Source organism: Eretmochelys imbricata, chromosome 21 (assembly GCF_965152235.1).
Source record: "Eretmochelys imbricata isolate rEreImb1 chromosome 21, rEreImb1.hap1, whole genome shotgun sequence".
Taxonomy (NCBI): domain Eukaryota; kingdom Metazoa; phylum Chordata; order Testudines; family Cheloniidae; genus Eretmochelys; species Eretmochelys imbricata.
This window is the reverse complement of record NC_135592.1, coordinates 17,248,032-17,266,426: the sequence shown is the minus strand read 5'-3', so window position 1 is coordinate 17,266,426 and position 18,395 is coordinate 17,248,032. Positions and strand designations below refer to the sequence as shown.

Sequence of the window (18,395 nt, the reverse complement as noted above, 5' to 3'; positions counted from 1 at the left end):
TACCCACCCCTTCCCTGGAGTAGTGCAGGGCCCATCACACGTATGGCCACTGCGCTCCAGCCCACTCTGGGAGACACGGGGGCCACAGGCTATCATCCAGAACTCTCAAATCCAACAGCACAGGCCTGCACCTCTCCAGCGAGGGGAGCATCTGCTGGCAGTAACAGTAGGCTGTTATCTAGCTAGACTAGCCCCTTGAGGAGGCGGCCCACCACAGGCTGCAGGTGTGACAGCTGTAGGAGCCCTGTGGACCGGGAGGAAGCAGGGTAGAGAGTGACTGTTGGAGAAGGGTGGGGAATGCAAAGGAAACCGGCCTGGAGCAGCACCTTGTGGTAACAAATCCTCGCAGCACTTTTTATTCAGTCATAACAACAAGCACCAGAAAACCATGCAATGTAATCCAGGGCTGGGGAGGCCGAAGCAGCCAGGCAGTGCCAAGCGCACATAGCAGAGCGCGGGATTGGGCCACTGCCCCCTTCTCAACTCCTGCTGCAATCAGTTGCTTTAACAGTGGTCAAAGGGGCTAAAGAGCAATTGCCTCCCCCCTGCCCCCATGACCCCGCTCCCTGCAGAGTCACACACATTCAGGGCCCTTTGCTGGCATCAGGCCTGCCTCCACCCACAGCCAAGAGATTCTCCAGGAAAACACAAAGTCAGCACCAGCTAAGGTTGGTCCCTCCCCCTCCGCCTAGCCCCAGGAGCCCCCTCCTCTAGGATCTCTGTCACTGGGCAGGGCCCAATGAGGAGAAGTCCTTGGCCTGGAGCCTACCGCCTGAGCTGGGGGGTATTCATGAGGGAGGGCTGCAGGCTGGCATAGGAGCTGCTCCTAGTGCTGGGCAAAGGGGCAGGTGCCACCTTAGCACCAAAGCAAAAAGAAAGGTATTATTTTCTCTCTCCCCTTTCAAATAAATAAATACAGGCAGAACACAGCACGCCCCACAGTAGAAACGGTTCCCAGCCCCCGCTTTCCCAGGAGGGCGGAGGTTACAAAATGCAGAGAAGTGCCCTCTCCTTCCCTGCAGGTTCTGGAGCCATTATTACTAATCACGGATAAGCGAAATAAAGACCCGGCCATTCCACCCTCCCGCTGTGGCAGGGATGGGCGCCAGCTCAGTTGGCCGCTGGACTCTTGGAAGATCTGAGCAGCACAGGTCCCTGCGGTGGCTTATCCACAAAGGGGCCAGACCCTCAGCTCGCGTAAAGCAGCGTCACTTCCTGACTGTAACGGAGCCTGGCAGCTGGGGATCGGCTTTGACTATCCCCCCAGATTAGCAAAAGGGGCACAGGCAAAGCAGAAGGAACCAAATGCAGCGGTGGCACTTTGGTGGGTTGGTTGTCCTGGTACCCTCAAAGCCACCATGGGAGCGTAGGAATTGCTGTTCCACATCAGACCAGTGGTCCGCCTAGTCTGGGATCTGGTCTCCAGCATCAGCTGCTTAAGAGGAAGGTGCAAGAAAACCCATACTGGACAATTATGGAATAGCCTGGCCACAAGGGAAGCTTCTTCCTGACCCTTGGCAGCTAGTGGTGGCTTATGCCCAGAAACATGCGGGTTTGTACCTCTAGGAACTCAAGGACTGGAGAAGTTGGCCCAGAGCCGGCTGGACTGGAAGCCTGGGTGGGGAGGGGGAAGCCCTCCAGCAACAGATTGGTCGATTCTTTTGTCCTGCAGGGCATCCCAGGGCCACCGTAAGAGGACCACAGCACGTGGCACTGGGGCTGTGCTGCAGGGAACTGGGCATCACAGCCCTGTGGGACTCAGTCCCCTGTGGTTCTGGGGCAGAGACGCCACAGGGCTCCCTACAACTGGCCAGAGCCTGGCTGCCGTGGAGGGGAAATGTACAAAATATGCAGCAATTGGGTCTCTGCTGAACAGACGGTCCCCAGCAAACAAAGCACCATTAATATCAGTCTCTCCTTTAGCAGAAAGGAGGCACCCCCATCGTGGAGGGCAGGGAGAGGAAAGGGAGAGAGTAAGACCCGAAGAGTCAGCGTGGAGCCTGGATTCCTCAGGCCCTTGAACCAAAGCTCTTGCCTGTTTCTAGGGAAGGCAGCAACCCCTTCACAGCAGAGCAATGCCCTGAAGCTCAGAGGGGTTTACAGAGTTCAGCACGCTAAAGCAGCTGCTGAACAAGCCCCTTCTCCGTGAACAAAGCAGGGCTGTCTTTGGGACCTGGGATGCTAAGCTACCATTCTGTCCAGCGGCTCCGGGAGCACAGAGCCCCTTGCGGGGTCAGCTGTTACAATGCCAACAGGCTTGGGGCCAGCTGCCTCGTGCCCCAGTGGCCGGTGGGATGACAGGACTGTTCAGGGGTTGCTGCTGGGCTCCAGGGACAGGACTAGTAGTAGCAGCTAGTGTAGTGCCAGGGGGGTAAGGGGTCGGTATTGCTACTGCAGACATGGGCACTGACCGTGATCTAAACGCTCTGTTTGGACAAAGCCTCCCTTCTGCTTGTGCCCATGTCAGCACAGCACAGCTCTGGCTCCTTCCGCCTGGGGTCTAGGGTCATGAGCTAGGCCAGTGGATCCTCCGGCTACGAGAAAAGTCTCCTAGAAGCCAAGCAAAGCTCTCTGGCTCAGGGCCCCAGAGAGGGCCAGTCACCTGCTGCTGCCCCATAGGGAGCCATTGGAGCGGACACTCACGCACACTCAGAAGTTTTATAAGGAGGTTTCAGAGGAATCTGGGGCTGCTCCTCAGCTGTAGGACAGGGAGGGGACAAGCACCAAGAGCTGCTAAAAGGGCTGCCTTGGGAAGTGGAACAAGCTGGAGATCTGAGTAAGGAACCTCCTACCCCCCGTGCTGCCCCTGTGTGAGATCCAAGATGGGAAAGCCCTCCTAGAGCACTGTCTGGCAAGGGCAGGATCACACCCCCTCTATCAAGCTGCTGCTACACTAGATTATCTGGCCTAATGCATGGACTCCCTCTGAGCCAAACTGGAGTTCAAGAACAGCTGAAAACCCACCATCAGCTTCCTCCAGGAGACACACAATGCTGCAGGCAGAAGGGAAGAGGAGAAATATACCAGCCTTCTCCTCCCAGGAGCAAGAAACAGCATATTCTCCACCTTCCCTTTCGGCCTCTTGGCTGTCTCCCTTGTTCCTAATCAAGTAGGGGGTAGGTATGACACAGCCTCTGCCTTTCCATGCTTGGGCAGTAGTGGGTGTTCTGTGGTCCTGTAGTGCCCCAGTCTTAGGTCTCCCCAGTGCATCCACTCTCACCCGTAAGTGACTCCGCACCCCCTCCTGTGGCATCTAAACTCCTGATTGGTTTAGGCTCACACAGCAGCTGTGAAGAGCAATTCCACACAGCCGCAGGCTGGGGGGCCAGGAACGCAGAAACAAATAAATTACACATATTAACAAAAATAATAAACCCTGCTACCAGAACCACGAGTTGTGTAATAGCCCCTTGGAGCCTGCAACAAGTTACGTATACCTGGGACCGAGCCAGGACTCCCGCCTGCCAGTCACTCAAAGGTGGGCATCCCAGAATGCTCAGGAGGGACGCCAACACGATGATGGAGCTTGCACGAAGGCGTGTATGTGACAAGGTACCGGCTGTCCAGGGTGGGAGGAGGTCTTGGGGGGGGTCGGCGGGCAGAGAGGGTCTTTATTGCTTGTCGATGGCTCCCTGTTCAGCAGAGTTCTCCTTGTTAGTGGCCTGCACGTGCCACGAGGTCTCTTTAAACACAAACCAGCAGTTTCCAGCCCACAGAATAAAATTGATGAAGCCAAAGAGCTAGGGGAGAGTCAGAGAGAGCAAAGGGCACAATTACCATCAGTGAACTCGCAGCAAGACCTGCCAGCCTCAGGAGCGTGCGTGCGTCCAGCTGTGCACACCCCGCTCCCGGCTGGAATCAGGACGGCTCGGCGCTCTGCTGCATGGCCCCCCCGGTAGCTGGGGGCTCAAAGGATATAAGGCTGCCTACTGCTACAGGCAATGGAGAACCGCCCTTAGCTCCCCAGGCCTAGAGGCCAAGCGGACTTGGCAAAATCCCCTCAACCCTTCAGCTGCTGCCTGCACCCCGTTCTGGTGCTGAAGAAGTAGCTAAGTCACTCAGAGCGCACACATCCACTGCCAGTGACTGCCTCTCGGGGCAATGCACTTAGTGCAGAGACAGCACCCAGTGCGCCATTTACACCAGGGTGTCTGAGCAGTTCCTGGCGCCCTGACTGCCCTTGGCGCACTGGTTAAACTACAGCACCACCTGGCCATCTCCCCTAGGCGCAGACAGTCCATGTACAGAGGTCGATGGGCCCGGTCCATCTCTGGCTAACAAAGCCGGGTGCTAGCAGCTCATGGTCCCTGGATCAAACCCCGGTGCTGGCAACCCCCCTACCCCCATCCAGGGCATGGCACAGCCCAAGAGGCGTCTCTACCAGCACTCTACTCCAGTTGTGTGGTCACAAAAATGGCAGCTTGTGGGCCAGATCCTGAGCTGGTGTAAATGGGCCGTTCATTTCAACGGAACATGGCGCATTTACGCCAGGTGTAAATCTGGCCGAATGGGTCCCCTGCCCCCTTTGCTTGTGCGCAGCTGTGGCGCTGGCTTGGCCGTGGCGCTGGCTTGGCCGTGGGCTCTTACCACGGAGATGTTGGCCAGCCCCATGGCCGGCGTGGCCCCAGCGTTGCACACGGCCTGTTTGAGATGGCACACGGACATGGCGGCGATGAGACTGGACGGCCGTGTGGCCCCCTTCACGTCTGACAGGCCTTTGCCCCAGGCTGCAGCCGCCACCAGCCAGAAGAAGGTGAAGGAGACGCTCACGCAGAAATCCTGGGGGGCGGGAAGGAAACGTCATGCTGGCTCCGGTGTGGTGCACAGCAGGGCTCCTCTCACTCTCCCCAGCCCCAGGCATGGAGATGGGAATGCTCGTCTAGCTCCAAGACCTCCAGCCCACCTGGCCTATACCGCCTCCCAACACCACCTGCCAGGGACCAGCCTCCCAGCCCCGCCCCAGCCCCACCGGCTGGTGGACTAAGGCAGACTCCAAAAGATCTAGGCCCAATGCTCCAGAAAGGCCCCTAAATTCCCTGGCGGGTCCCACTAGTGTTCCAAGCCCTCACACCAATGTATGCGACTCCCCTGTTCTTTGATAAGCAAAGGGGTTTAGGACCACCTGGCTTGCATTGCACAGCTTCAGTCTGCCCTTGCTGCCTGCATCTAATGCCTCCCTTTCTTGACCTGAAGCCCCAGGCACCAAACAGACATCCTGCTACATCCCAGTGCGGGGCCTTCAGCCTTCATCTGTGAACCCTGGCTCTGAAACAGCCTTCAGCCTTCGCACCGAGCACCCAGAGCTGAAGGCTTAATCACTTGGCTGCTGACCCTGGCCGGGATTAGGGGGACAGTGCCTGCTATGGGTCAGCTCTGTCTCTCCTCACGTTGCCAGCGTGACAGCACCACAGGGAGAGAACTCCCATCCTGGAAAGGGGTGCAGGGACAGAATGATGGCTTAATGGTGGGGGAAGCCCTCAGATGCTCAGCTCTGCCTCCTCTGACTTCCCCTCCCAAGAAATGGGAAGTAACTTGCCCAAGGTCCCATAGTGAGTCAGTGGCGGAGCCAGAAATCAGATCCAGGAGACCTAACTCCCAGCCCTGTGCCACAGGTTCTTTAGCGCAAGCCCCACAGCTGTAAGAGCCACCAAACAAACCCCAGCCCAGGGGGCTAAGGCAGGGATCTCACCGCAAAGGGAAGCTTCTTGTTCTCTGTGTAAAGGGAGTGAAATCGCAGGTAGATCACCAGGGCTGCCATGCTGTAGAGGAAGGAGAAGACTCCCAGGGTCACAAAGAACTCGGAGGGGGCCGAGAAGTCCCCCATGAGATGCAAAGTCCTTTTAGTGGCATTGCCCTCGCAGAGAGGCATCTCAAAGGGAATCCTGGATAACCTGCCCACAGAGAAAGGGGTGGGGAGAGAGACATATTTAGCAGGGAGGAAGGCGCAGTGCAGGAGAAAGAAAGGGCTGAGACCTACATCCACCCTCTTGGGTAAAAGGAGCCAGCCTGTCTGAAGGCTGGGATTGGTGGGCGCAGCCTTGAAAGGCCCACCCCCTCAGATACGGGAGGGGCCATGGAATCCAGATATGGTGGACTGAGTATGGGGGACAAGAGAACAGGATTGGGGGGTGCAGGTCATGGGATAAAACCAGTGATGCAGAGGGGGACACTGAGCAGAGAACCCCGCAGAGCAGCTGCTGCCCAGAGGAGTCCAAGGAGCTAGAGGATGGCACCCATAGGAACCCTGCCTGGCTGCAGGACAAGGGCCTGGGAAAAGGCCCCACAGTCACAGAGAAGGGAAATGCATCTAACGAGGAGCACTGTCTTGCCGCCTCCTCCTCCTCCTGGACAGATGGACGGCTGTCTTGGCCTGCCTCTGCAGGAGGTTGACAGTGTGGTCTTGGGGCTGTGGGGTCATGGGCGGGAGTTATCCACAGAGCAAGAACAGTACGGGCAGTGGCAGGGTAAGGTCCCCACACTGCAGCCTGCCAACGGGCCTCATCCCTTCTATGGCTTGATCTACACCAGTAGCCCTGCCCCTGGCTGTATAAATGCTGGTGTCCGATCTACACTTGCTCTTACACTGGAGCAGCACTACCCCTTGATGATTTGCTAGTGTAGACACACTGTAGGAGTGAGTTCAGATTCCAAAGCAGTCAGTCCTTGGCCACTCTGTCTATCCGGGTTTCCATAAGATTGACCATCACCATGGTATTCAACCACCTCTCTGCTAAGGCTGCCAGCAGTGGGCCGATCCATGCCAGTAACAGAAAGGATTTTAGAGTAGCAGCCGTGTTAGTCCTCCTTTTCTTTTTGCGGATACAGACTAACAAATTTATTAGAGCATAAGCTTTCGTGAGCTACAGTTCACTTCATCGGATGCATGCAGATGAAGTAAGCTGTAGCTCATGAAAGCTTATGCTCAAATAAATTTGTTAGTTTCTAAGGTGCCACAAGTCCTCCTTTTCTTTTTTAGAAAGGATTTTGTGACTTGTCACTTCAGTTCTGGTATGACACCCACCCACTCATTTCACAGAGGCTGCTAAGAGCCATCAGATGGCACCAGCATTCCAATTCTGTACGCTCTGATAAGACTGCACCGTGCCCGGGGCAGTGAGCTCTCCTTTGTCCGTGGCAGTCAAGCCCAATACAAAAACAGGTAACTTTCCGTCACCACCTTCCGACGCTGAATATGACACAGCCACCGAGGGGTGAAAAACTTTCTGGCCCAATCACCCCTCCCACTGAATTTGACTTTAAAGGAAAAGAGGGATTTTCTTTTTGACCTGACTCTCCCCCTGCACTCTCATGCAGCTGAATACAACAGCACCAGGCTAGTACCCCAGAACTACAGCTGGAAACTGAGCAGAAAGTGAGGGCCAGGTCAGAGCAGGTCTAAATGGAAAACGCTCCACTGAGCTCGGCCCGTGTACGTCAGGATGTAGGATGAGGACCTGACCTGCACAGTGAAACAGAGCAGCCTGCTTTCCACTTAGTGAAATGTATCAAGCAAACAGGGACCATCAAATGGGGGACAAGTTCACTAGATGCTTAAAACTCTCCCTGTGTTCATCATCTCAGAGTGTGAGTTTGGTGACGCGCCCTTAGCAGACTGGGACGAGAGCTATACTCTTCCATCTTGTGTAGGGAACTGGGCAGGAGTCTTGCGTATGTTGGAGGTCCCTAAAGGAGCTCTGATGGTGAGAGCGCTTGTTAAGGAGGAACTGAGGTATGCCCAAGGCCTTCTTGCCAACTGTCCCTATTGAGCTGGGACAGTCACTGTTATTTCAGTAGCACAGTTCTCCATTTCTCCCCCCTCTGAGCCTCCTAGCAGTGCTCCTAGTCAGTGGAGATCAGAGGTGTGCCTCTATTTATAGCTATCGAATGTTGGCAGGCAGGCCGAGATGCGTGGACAGATATAGCCATGTTCACACTTTTCATAAGTTTAGCTTCACAGGCTGGATTTCAATCTAATTCTGGCCTCTTTTCTGCTCACCCAAGAGGCCTTTTTGCTGATCCGTAACAAACGGGGCTATTCCGTGCTCACTTTGACTTCCTTACTGCTTGACAAACCTTTCTGGCTTTGGGGTGGCTGAGGGATTAACGAATGCTGGCCATAATGGAACAGACCATTGGCTCATCAATGCCAGTACCCTGCTTCCAGCAATGGCCTATACCTGAAACATGAGCTGAAGTCTGCAGCAACCTGCCTCCTGACCTCAGCAGCGGTCAGGAATGGGGGTGACGGATCCTGCAGTATATTCCCTCTCCCTACAGCACCTCCAAACAGGTGACTGAGGGACATTTTCCAAGGCTAGCTGCCCCTTTTGCAAGTTTGCAGCCAAGGGAGCAAAGGAACAGCTGTGCAGGATGGGGGGAGGAGCGTGTGATCATTTACGAACACTGTATGTGACCTGGTTGTTGGCTATGGTGGGTTGTTGTTTCTGTACGAATTGGTTTAGTTTAATAGTAGGACTGACTAGGAAAAGGTAGCAAGGCAACACAACGGCTACAGATAAGCAACCAGCCAGTCATTAGAAGAGGATGCCTGAGCTATTCACTGTGAAGTTGCTATTTCCAGGCTCCAGCCAAGTTACAAGACTTGTTCTGCCAGTACTGGGAGCCAACCAATGAAACAGAAACCAAACAGTTAAAAAGTCTCTCTCCGCCTTGTCAGGGAGGGGCAGACAGACACAGACCCCATTTGGGGGAACTGAAGAAATCAGGCCTTCTAGGCTTCCTAGGGGGTATGCCCACACATGAGCCCACAGCAGGTGCTGATGCAAAGTATGATGGGAGTATAACAGATCCATTGCAGCTGAGTGCAGACGGTTTCTTGTTTAATCCCTCTCTCATGTTATGCCTGGCGCCTACTGTTAAGGCTGAACAATGCTTTGGTGTAAGAAGGCTCTCTGGTTATTTGTACTAACCACTGCTCACAGGTTCCCGAAGGGATGACCCACTGGTGCTGAACCCACTGGGACCTGTCAGGGTAAGTACGGTAGATACACAAGATGCTGAAGCACAGGGTCCAGTCTAAGAGTGAGAGAATCATGTGATTCCACCCCCAGGGAAGTAAAGGCATGAGGCCTGACTCCTGAAGGGGCTCATTCAGAGACACCAGAGAGAGAGTCAGGCATGCAGTCAGCCCATAGCATAGCACTCAGAATTCACAGCTGTGACATTGACACCTGTAAGCTACAAGGAGTTAAAGTAGTCACCTCTGAATTATGATGGTTTTCTCCATACACCCACATTAGCGGATTAAAAGGATCTCTGAGCCCTCCAACCAACAGAGAATTGAGCAGAGAAACTGCTTGACTGAACAGATCAATGGTTTATCTATCTAGACCAGCATCTCATCTCTTAATAGTGACCAGTGCAAGATGCTTTAAGAAAAATACCTGGTTTCAAATGCCATACTGGGGGGCAGGGCAGGGGGAAGACGAATTTCTTCCTGACCCAGCTGGTGATCAGCATACGCCCTGAACCATGAGGACTAAAAGCCCTTCCAGTATTATCAGAGCTACACCAACTGAAGGTGCTGCTCTTATTCATACAAATACCTGACGCTTTGCTACGCTATTTGCCTCAGATAATAGTGGCACAAATTCCTCTCTCGTGGGAACTGACACCGGGTCTATTCGTGCATTCACCCATATAATGCAGCCTGAAGATGTCCAAAAGGTTTCACCTCAGTCATACAGCCTCCCTAGCTTGTCTTGGGCAAAGGGCTCCCTATGCTCTGGGGTCTGTGTTTGAAATGCTCTCTTGGACGGAGAGCTAAAGGGGTCAGAACAGATCTGTCCATAATGGACTGGCTCTCCCTTGGGTATTCCGTCTCCAGGAGATGCTCAGAGAGGATACACCTTTAAATAGGATGCAGTCAAAGCTAGTCAAGCATTGATTATCCCTGCTTTCAAGGTCCCTAAGTCACCCAGCAGAGGGCAGGAAAGACAGGCCCATACAGAACACTGCATTCCTGAGTAAATCTCCAGCGAGTCGGCGTCTACGTTACTGGACAAAACGTGTTACAGGAGAGAGAGAAAAAATATAACCAACAAAACACACGACCTGCAGGCGCGCGCGTGAGAAAGCCTGGCCTGACTCTGGCCTGAGGAGCGGGGTCTGCTCTGCTAAGGCGAGAAGAGATCTGGACTGGGCTGAGGGGGAGGTTTCTCCATTGGACATAACTTTATTTCCATCTTGTGGCCTGACTGCAGCTCCCTTTTATACGCAAAGGGAGTTTTCGAACATTGCTAAGCCCAGCTCAGCTCCCCGGCGGCAGCAATGCTGGGAGCCCTAGGGAGACAAGGCAACTGCTGCTGGCGCCATTTACTCCTCAGAGCAGGGCTAAGACATGCTGATGTCCAAGGATGCAGCTCCACTAACTTCAACGGAGATAAACTGATTCACACCAACTAAGGATCTGAGTTACGGGGCTTCAGTGACCATAGGAGCCTTGCATAGAAAGGGCTTCGGCAGAGCATGGAGGGGAAGGCTGGCAGCTCCTCTCGCTGGCTCTCCCCACTTGTTTATTTAAAAAATGCCTTGTTCTCTTTGCAAATAAGCTGGCATAGGAACCAACTTCCCTGCCACACTGTGGGATCAGGCAGTGTCCATCCTGTGCCCACTTGCCCCCACTCTTCAGGCATCCAAAGGCCATTTCTTTGGATCCGTTCCCTCACGGCTTCCTAATTGCAGTAAGTTTTGGGTAATTAAGACCTATACCAGCCTGCCCTCACCCCTCCCTTTGCCCACACCCATTGCAGAAGGGGTTTCCAAAACCCCAAGGAGAGCCCAAATGGGAGTCATTTTTCAACAGGGGCAGTTAAACAGCCATCCTTCAGCTCTGTTTAGGTACCATTAAAATGAAAGAAAAACCTGCAGTGAGAGTCCTGTTCTAGCAGCACTATCCTACAGCAGTGAGTTACACAGATTAACTATACATTGCCTCAGAAAGTATTTCTTTTTTTTAAAACGGTAGTAAAAGCAAGTCAGAGTGTACTGGTTTGGGAAGAGCACTCATCTGGGAAGCTGGGGATAGGATATGGGTTCTGGTCCCTTCACAGACATCTCTCCATTGAGTCAAGCATTGGTGTCAGGCCAGTCTGTCTATTCTGATGGATTAATTACCATCTCCAGTGGCATGTAACTCTGGAGAGGAAGCATCCTCTGGGTTAGTGTCCAGCAAGGTCCCACATTACCTGAAAGGGTATCCGAACTGGACAGAGATGGCTGTCATCTCTTTCAGGTCATCATTGCATTTTACGGTAGCCCCTGTCTCCCCACTGAAAGAGCCGCAGGAGCCGAAGGCAAAAATGGCAAAGAGCTGGAAGAGAAAAGCAAAAGGTTTTGAAGTCAGGGGGACTCCAGCTGGTGACAGTGAACTAGCAACAGGCGCTAGCAGGTAGCTCTTCTGGGCTCATCGCGCCTTCTGAAATTTACAAGATAGCCCCGGTGACCACAGGTAAATAGTCCTCAGTTTAGTTGGGGCAACACAATATAACAATGGCGCATCCACACATCATAATCAAAGCAACATCCTCAGCACTTGCAATGTAGTGCCATGGTCATATGACATCCCTGTCACCTGGTGCAAGGACCCAGCAGAAAACCCAGTCAGCAAGGTCTTTTCCTTGAGTGATAACGTTTGTAACAAGAAATCAAAACAGGCCGACACAAGCAGAACATGGAGAAACAGAACCCACGGCTCCAGATCACCCCTGTCTCCCAAGCAACCACTTTTAGAGCACTTCCCTGAGCAGCAGGGAAAGGGGAGGAAGAAGCGGAGCTGGAGTCAATCTCTTCCTCACAGAAGACCAGGCAGTGCTGTGACCCAGAGAGAGACGGAAGCCGTCTCCGTAGCTATTTTGGCTACGGCCGAGTAAGGGGGCCAGTCAGTGCCAACTGGGATAGAGGTTTTGTGATATGGAACTGGAGTGAGACCACCAGTGGAGAGTCATCACCAGAGCTCTCACTCACTGCTCTCCTGACCGGGAGCTGGCCAAGCTGGCAGCCTAGCAGTGAAAGTTCTCTAGTTCCCAGCAATCCTCTGAGCCAGCCTCTCTTCCCAGTTCGGTTGGTTGGGACTCTGCTTGCTATGTTGCATACAAACTAAGCATATACCTTCCTCAGAGAGAGCCAGACACTTTTGCTGGGACAAAGAGGTGCGATCAGACACTACAACCTCTCTCCGGATGCACGTTCCCCGTCACTAGTATGTGCCCCCAGACTAGTGCTCTGACTTCAGCAGAGCTACACCAGTTTACAGCAACTGTGGGGCTGGCCCATTGATTCCTACTGAAGGCAGAGATAAGGCCCAGAGCAGGGAAGTGACTTGCCCAGGGGCACAAAGGCAGGTAATAGCAGTGCTGGGAATAGAACCCCAGTGTCTTAACTCACTGACCCTGCTCTAACAGACACCACCACCTCCCATCTGCACCAGCCAGGGAAGGGAACAACAGCACTGCTAGGATGACTCCCATAACTCTCCTTTCTAACAAGGCCTTTTGTAGGTTCTGGGGCTGAGGGGGGTCAGCACAGGAAGATACCCTAACAGACAACATGCAAGGTTGGCAGAGGTATTTACACAGGATCCATGTCTGCTTTGCACCACACCCACCTCCAACTACTAGCAGCTAAGAAACCAGTAGGTAAGGGCAGAGAATAGCTGCAGAGACTGACACAGGCATCATGGCTTAAAGACAACAAGAGCTGTCCCAGTGCTGGAGACAATGGGGCCGATGCCTCCCCCTGGGGCACACTATGGCACCCGGGGCTCTGCTCACAAAGGTTACACTGAGCCGCACGGGCAGACAGCCCCCACTGACTGCAGCACGGCACCAGGACACCTGAGCACACAAGGCAGTGAGCACGTTGCTGGCTCATTAAGCTTCCCCATTCCAGAGACCTGTCACCCCAGCGCTTCCTGTCGGGGCTCCATGGGGCCTAATCCCCACCATCAAACAGCTGACAGCACTAGTAACCGTCCAGCGCAGCTGATAGACAGCCCACGCTCTCAGGGATTCCTCCTCTCTGCTGAGCTCCTCTGTTCCATCCCTGCCCATCTGTGCCAGCAACACAGGCTGGCCAGGCGCCATACCAGAGATCTCTTCTTACTGGCTCCCTTCCCCACATCGCTCACTAACCCCTGGTGAGCTGGCCAGCTTGTGTGCACTCCGTGAGGCTCTCCGCCCTCACTTGGCAGAGGGAGGTGCACAATGGATGGGGGTGTGTGGAAGGGAACTGCCACAGGCAGATAAGGGACCTGGATGGTGTCCCACGAGACCTAGAGCTGCACACTCTTCTTCCCCGCCCCTGCCCCATTGGCCTCAGTGGGGATTACCTGCCCATGTGGATGGGTGAGCAGGCTCCTTGGTATCTTTGGAAGAATTTTGCAGCAGGGCCACCTGTCCCCCTAAAGCCCGGAATCAGCAGTTCAGAAACCTCCCAAAGAAGCTGGTGTTTCCAGAACGGCTGATGCGGAGACATTTGGGCAGGTGGCATGGGCAGAAGCGGAGACTTCATTAAAAGAAAAATCTGTGTTTTCACAAGAACCTCAAACTTCCTGCCTCATTGCAAAATGCAGCCCAATACCTGAATGTCTCTCTCAGAACTGTGAAGCTGAGGGCCTGAGCTCCCAGTAGGATCTTTTTCCTTTGAAGCAACTTTTAATTCACTTTCCGGCGACTGATGATGCTCAGGGGCCTTTATGCCTCTAAACCAAAATCAGTTTTCAATTACACGACCAATAAACTGATGTCTTGTTTTCTTTGCCTTCCCCCCCTGTAATGAGAGTGTAATTCATCCATGCAGGAAATGGTTATGAGTCTCAAATGACATTTCCTGTTCTTGGTTCTGAGTTGAATTTCTCTTTCTCTTCCACTGGCGGGGGGGATGAATGTGGCTTCTGAATAGTTTTCTGGTAACTCATGCAGAAACACTCAGCTCTGGTTAAGTTCATGCACCCTGAACTCTGGCTCCCACAAGCGACAGGAAGAAAAAACAACTCTCTGCGAGTGTACAAGAGAGAGAATGAAAATGTAGGCTGAATAGACTGAGGGGTTCCCACTTCATCTATAAAGGACTGATCTATGTAACCAAATCCTGAACAGAACAGGCAGAAAATCACAGCAGTCAGGGGCAGACGTCATCTTATGTCGCCTCGTCCATTCTCAGCCAGCGCGGGACTGTTCTGTACTGTATATTCCCAAGTACTTTGCCCAGCATATTTCTCCCACCATTTAACTTAAGACTCTATGCCATAAAGAGCTCTGACCCAGATGCTCCAAGGTATTTAGGTTACTAACTTCCACTGACAGTGTAAATACCTTTGAGGATCTTTGCCTTTGTTACCCTGGTTTTCCTGCATTCAGCTTAAGTTTCTTTGTTCAGTGTCCCTCCTAGTTATGTCCCTTCGAACTGCCCTGTATCATTTCTTTCCCTCCCCAGGATTTATACCCTTTTGCTACTATTGGTTGAAGGGCCTGATCCTGCAGCATGCTGAAGCACTTTCCATTCCAATGGGTACTCAGCACCTCTCAGGTCTGACTAAGCGAGAACCGAGGCTGTTTGTGAGACCATCCACTGATTTTGGATGCCTCTCTTTTGGGGTGTTTGACTTGGGATATGTTGAATTTTCAGAGGTGCTGTGCACCAGCAGCTCCCATTGACTTTAGTCAGGACTGCAGACACTCAGCACCTCTGAAAGTCCGGCTCCCAGTGTCTTAAGTTAGGCTCCCAAAAACAGAGGGATCCAAAACCAGAGCTACTTTGGGAAGGTGTCAGCCTAGAGGTGTGCACCCAAAGTAAACAGAGTCACAGCCAGCTTCTCAGGCTGTGTGGGTGAGGATGTGGGGCGGGATAAGCAATGTGTATCTATTCCTAGCCCTGCCAGTGACCTTGTGCAAATCACCTCCCCTGTCTGCTTCACTCTCCCAGCTGTAAAACAGGGGCCATGACACTCCCCTACCTTTGTGACATGATTTCTGGATGAAGAGTGCTACAGAGGAGCTGAATGCTGCATACATGGCACACCATACACCAAGTACAGGCTCCCTGGATCCTGGCAGATCAAGAGTGTGACCTGCACACCACGAACACATGCTGAACAGTTCCGTCACCACATGGAGGCATGAAACAAATGCAGCACCCTTGATGTGCCATGAGATATGCTAGCTAGTGCTGCGGTTCCTCATTCAGACAGAAGGCCTTTTAAAGTTACCTTTGCAAACATAAGAAATCATAATTGGTGTTATTCAGAACACCAACGCTACATTCTTCTATGGCCTGTTTCATTCACAGTGGCCTTGGCGAAACACTGCTGAGAAGGGGGGCGGGTATCTTCGTTTTATGGATGGGTATGCTGAGGCTCAGGGGGGTGAAATGACTTGCCCAGGGTCCCATGAGAGTCAGTAGGAATAGAACCTAAAGGAGTCCTGGCTCCCAGCATCCTGCCCTAGACAGGCAGAGTCAGTACACGTAAAGCTCTTTGGACAATGCACACAGGCCGAGTGGAGACTGACTCCGACTATCAAACAATGGCAACTTTGCCCTGGGAACACACTTCCAACAGTGCGGTAGCAGACAACTCCAGCTATTACCACCTGATTCAGTGCTCAGAAGGGGGCAGAAGGCTGTTCTACAACAGATCTGTTCTGAGGGGGGTTTCCCACACACTCAAGCAGTCTGAAGGTTTCCCACACACTCAAGCCCTAAGTACTGGGGTCCAAATAAGTGCAGGACTCCAGTCTCTCCCGCGGGAGGCGGAAGAGGAGAGTTCAGCGAGCTCAGGGACCCACCGAGGCCTGGTATGTGCAGCATCAGAGCTCTGGAAAGGTTAAACCACGGCAGCCAGCTTTCCCCCCCTCTCCCCCGAGTGAAACGTGAGCAGGGCTAAGGCCAGTTCCCATACCCCTCCCCATAAACGGAGACCTTCCTTGCACACAGAGGGGCTGCCTGGGAGGGGCACCGCATGCCCAGCTCCTTCCCTCCTCTAACCCTACCCCATACCCCACTCACCAAGAACTCGCCCCCAGAAAGAGCCGCCCCCCCGCAGCCAGCCAGCCGGCGCTGCCTTGCTTTGCAGGAACGTCGCTCGCTGGTACCGAAATAGAAAGAGCCTCTGTAGCAAACTCACCCACTGCAGCACCTTAACGAAGCCCAGGGGCTCCTCCAGGCGGCCCCAGCGCAGCCCGAAGAGCCGCCGGCCCTGCAGGGGAGAGACAAGGGCGGGGAGCTAGGGTCAGCCAAGCCCAGAGGAGCCGGGGGAGCGCAGAGAAGGGGCAGGAGAGGGAGAGGGAGGGGGCGGTACCTGCTGCCCGGGCTCCTTGTGGCCGGCCGCGGCGGTGGGCTCGGACATGTCCAGGCTGCGGGCAGGGCCGGCCGCCGTGTGCGCCGCCGGGCGGAGCGCACCCTTGCCGGGCGGTGGGCTGCGGGGAGCAGGGCTGGGGGGCAGCCCAGGCGCGGAGGGGGCTGTCGGGGGGGCGCTGCTCCGGGGCCGCCGCCGGCTGCTGCTGCCGCTGCCTTCTGCGCTCCGCCCTGGCGGCCGGACGAGCCCGCGATTCAAACTTCTGTCAAACTCGCAGCGAAACTTCGCGGAGTCACGTGGGGACCAAAACCCAGCCCCGCCTGCCCCTCCGCCCCCTGCCCGCGGCACTGCCGGAGAGCCTGGGCCAGGGCCAGGGCCAGGGCCAGGCTGGGGCTGCCTCTCGCCCGCCAGGGCCCGCGGGGGGCCCTCGCCCTGCATCCCCCCCGATGAAAACCAGGGACAGGCACGAACCCATGGGCTAGGATGAACCGTTTTCTCTACTGCACAATTAACTGATTAGGGAATTTAGCGGAGACTAGACCCCAGCAGCGCCATGGGTCTAGCCCTACCCACCCCTCCTGGGGGCTGGCCACTAAAGCAAACACACAGTCAAGTTTCCCCACCGCCCCCAGGCAGTGCGCAGGAGCATTTGTCACCTCCAAGCCCCTTGTGCACCCCTGTGCTGGGGCACAGCCATTCTCGGCTAACACATACCAGCTACCAGCGCTTTCCCCCGTTCCTGTATCGCTCATCTCTCCGTCCGCTCCGTGCCCGCCGCTGCAGTCGGAGCCCTTCGAAGTTCCGGGGAGGGTCTCCAGTGCTCCGCCACTGTGCACGGTCAGGAGCCCTTCCTGTTTAAAGGACAATTCTTCCAAATGCTCTAAAAGCTGCATGCTTACTGGCATTGCCTTGTAACTTGGTGTGCTTCAAGGGACCGCAGGGTAGAACCACTGTGCCAAAACTGGGGCCTTGAGAATGGGGTTCCCAAGATACAGCACCCCCCTACACAAAAGTATTTCTTAAGGTTGACACATTCTGCCATTTTTTTGTTTTTTTGCTCAGACCTGGGGCTCAAAACATGTTTCTGATCATGCCCCAAAATGATCTCAGGACCAACATTCATCCCAGCTAGTGCATGGCATTCACAGCCCCTTTGGGGAAGCAATATTGAAAACAATATTTAAAAAAGGAGTTAAACTCACCAGATAGGCATGAGCCTAACACTCACATGCTGAACAGATTACAGTGCACACATGACGAAAGACTAGCCAAGAGAGCTGCTAGCCTTCATATAGCCTCAGGGAGTGTGGCCACTGAAAACTGACCAACATGCAGCCACTTTAAGTTTGAAACCTATTCTTATCAGAAATCTGAGAATGAAGTGTAAACATTTTGCTAAAATTGACATCTCTCCAGGTTTGTTACTTTGTTTTTTAATCATTATTATTGTTTTGGGGAAATGTAATCTCAGCAGATCAGATAATTCAGAAGGCATTCAAACTATGTTTGAAAAGGAAATGTATTATATATGTGAATGGTTGGTGGAGGGAGGCGGGAACTAGAGGCAGAAGAGTGGGTGGGAAAAGGGGTTGGGGGTTGCAGGAAGAGAGAGGGATAAATGGGAATGGGCAGGAGGAGCGAAGAATGGGGGAAGGAAGGAGGAAGGGATAGTAAAGAAGAAACACGCCACTTTCCTCTCATGGGCTTAAAATTACTGTAACCACCACATAATAAAGCTCTCAAGAATTTAGGCTATAGACCACATCTGTGATTTCCCTCAGCAACTATACACTGCAAACATTTAAAAGGATGATTATTATCCTCAATGCACTATAACAGTGTACACATATGGGAGTGGGACAGAGCACTTAGGACTCATACAGCAACTATGGCCTACTGGAGAAACCACTGGACTGGGATTATTCCTGTCACTTCACCTCTCTGTTCCTCAGTTTCCTCATCTGTAAAATAGGGATAATGGTGTAAAATGCTTTCAGATCTACTGATGAAAAGTTCTATATAAGAGCTAGGTATAATTATTACCTAGCCACAGAAGCATACCAACTACAAACCTACCTGATAA

The 18,395-nt window shown here is 53.5% G+C and overlaps 1 protein-coding gene across 2 annotated transcripts; it reads right to left on the bottom strand.

The window, feature by feature from the left end:
* Window positions 1–340: 340 nt before the first annotated feature.
* On the bottom strand, window positions 341–17,070 carry SYPL2 (synaptophysin like 2). 2 transcript variants are annotated; one of them, XM_077839370.1, is made up of 7 exons: window positions 17,027–17,070; window positions 16,316–16,542; window positions 16,142–16,213; window positions 11,208–11,332; window positions 5,690–5,891; window positions 4,588–4,779; window positions 341–3,740 (listed from the first exon to the last, which is right to left on the bottom strand). In XM_077839370.1, the coding sequence occupies exons 2-7, from the start codon at window positions 16,361–16,363 to the stop codon at window positions 3,612–3,614; spliced, it is 768 nt and encodes a 255-aa protein (XP_077695496.1). In that variant the 5' UTR covers window positions 16,364–16,542; window positions 17,027–17,070; the 3' UTR covers window positions 341–3,611. The 2 variants fall into 2 exon arrangements, with proteins under 2 accessions (XP_077695496.1, XP_077695495.1); XM_077839369.1 differs by lacking the exon at window positions 17,027–17,070 and having other exon boundaries at window positions 16,316–16,572.
* Between the last annotated feature and the right edge of the window lie 1,325 nt (window positions 17,071–18,395).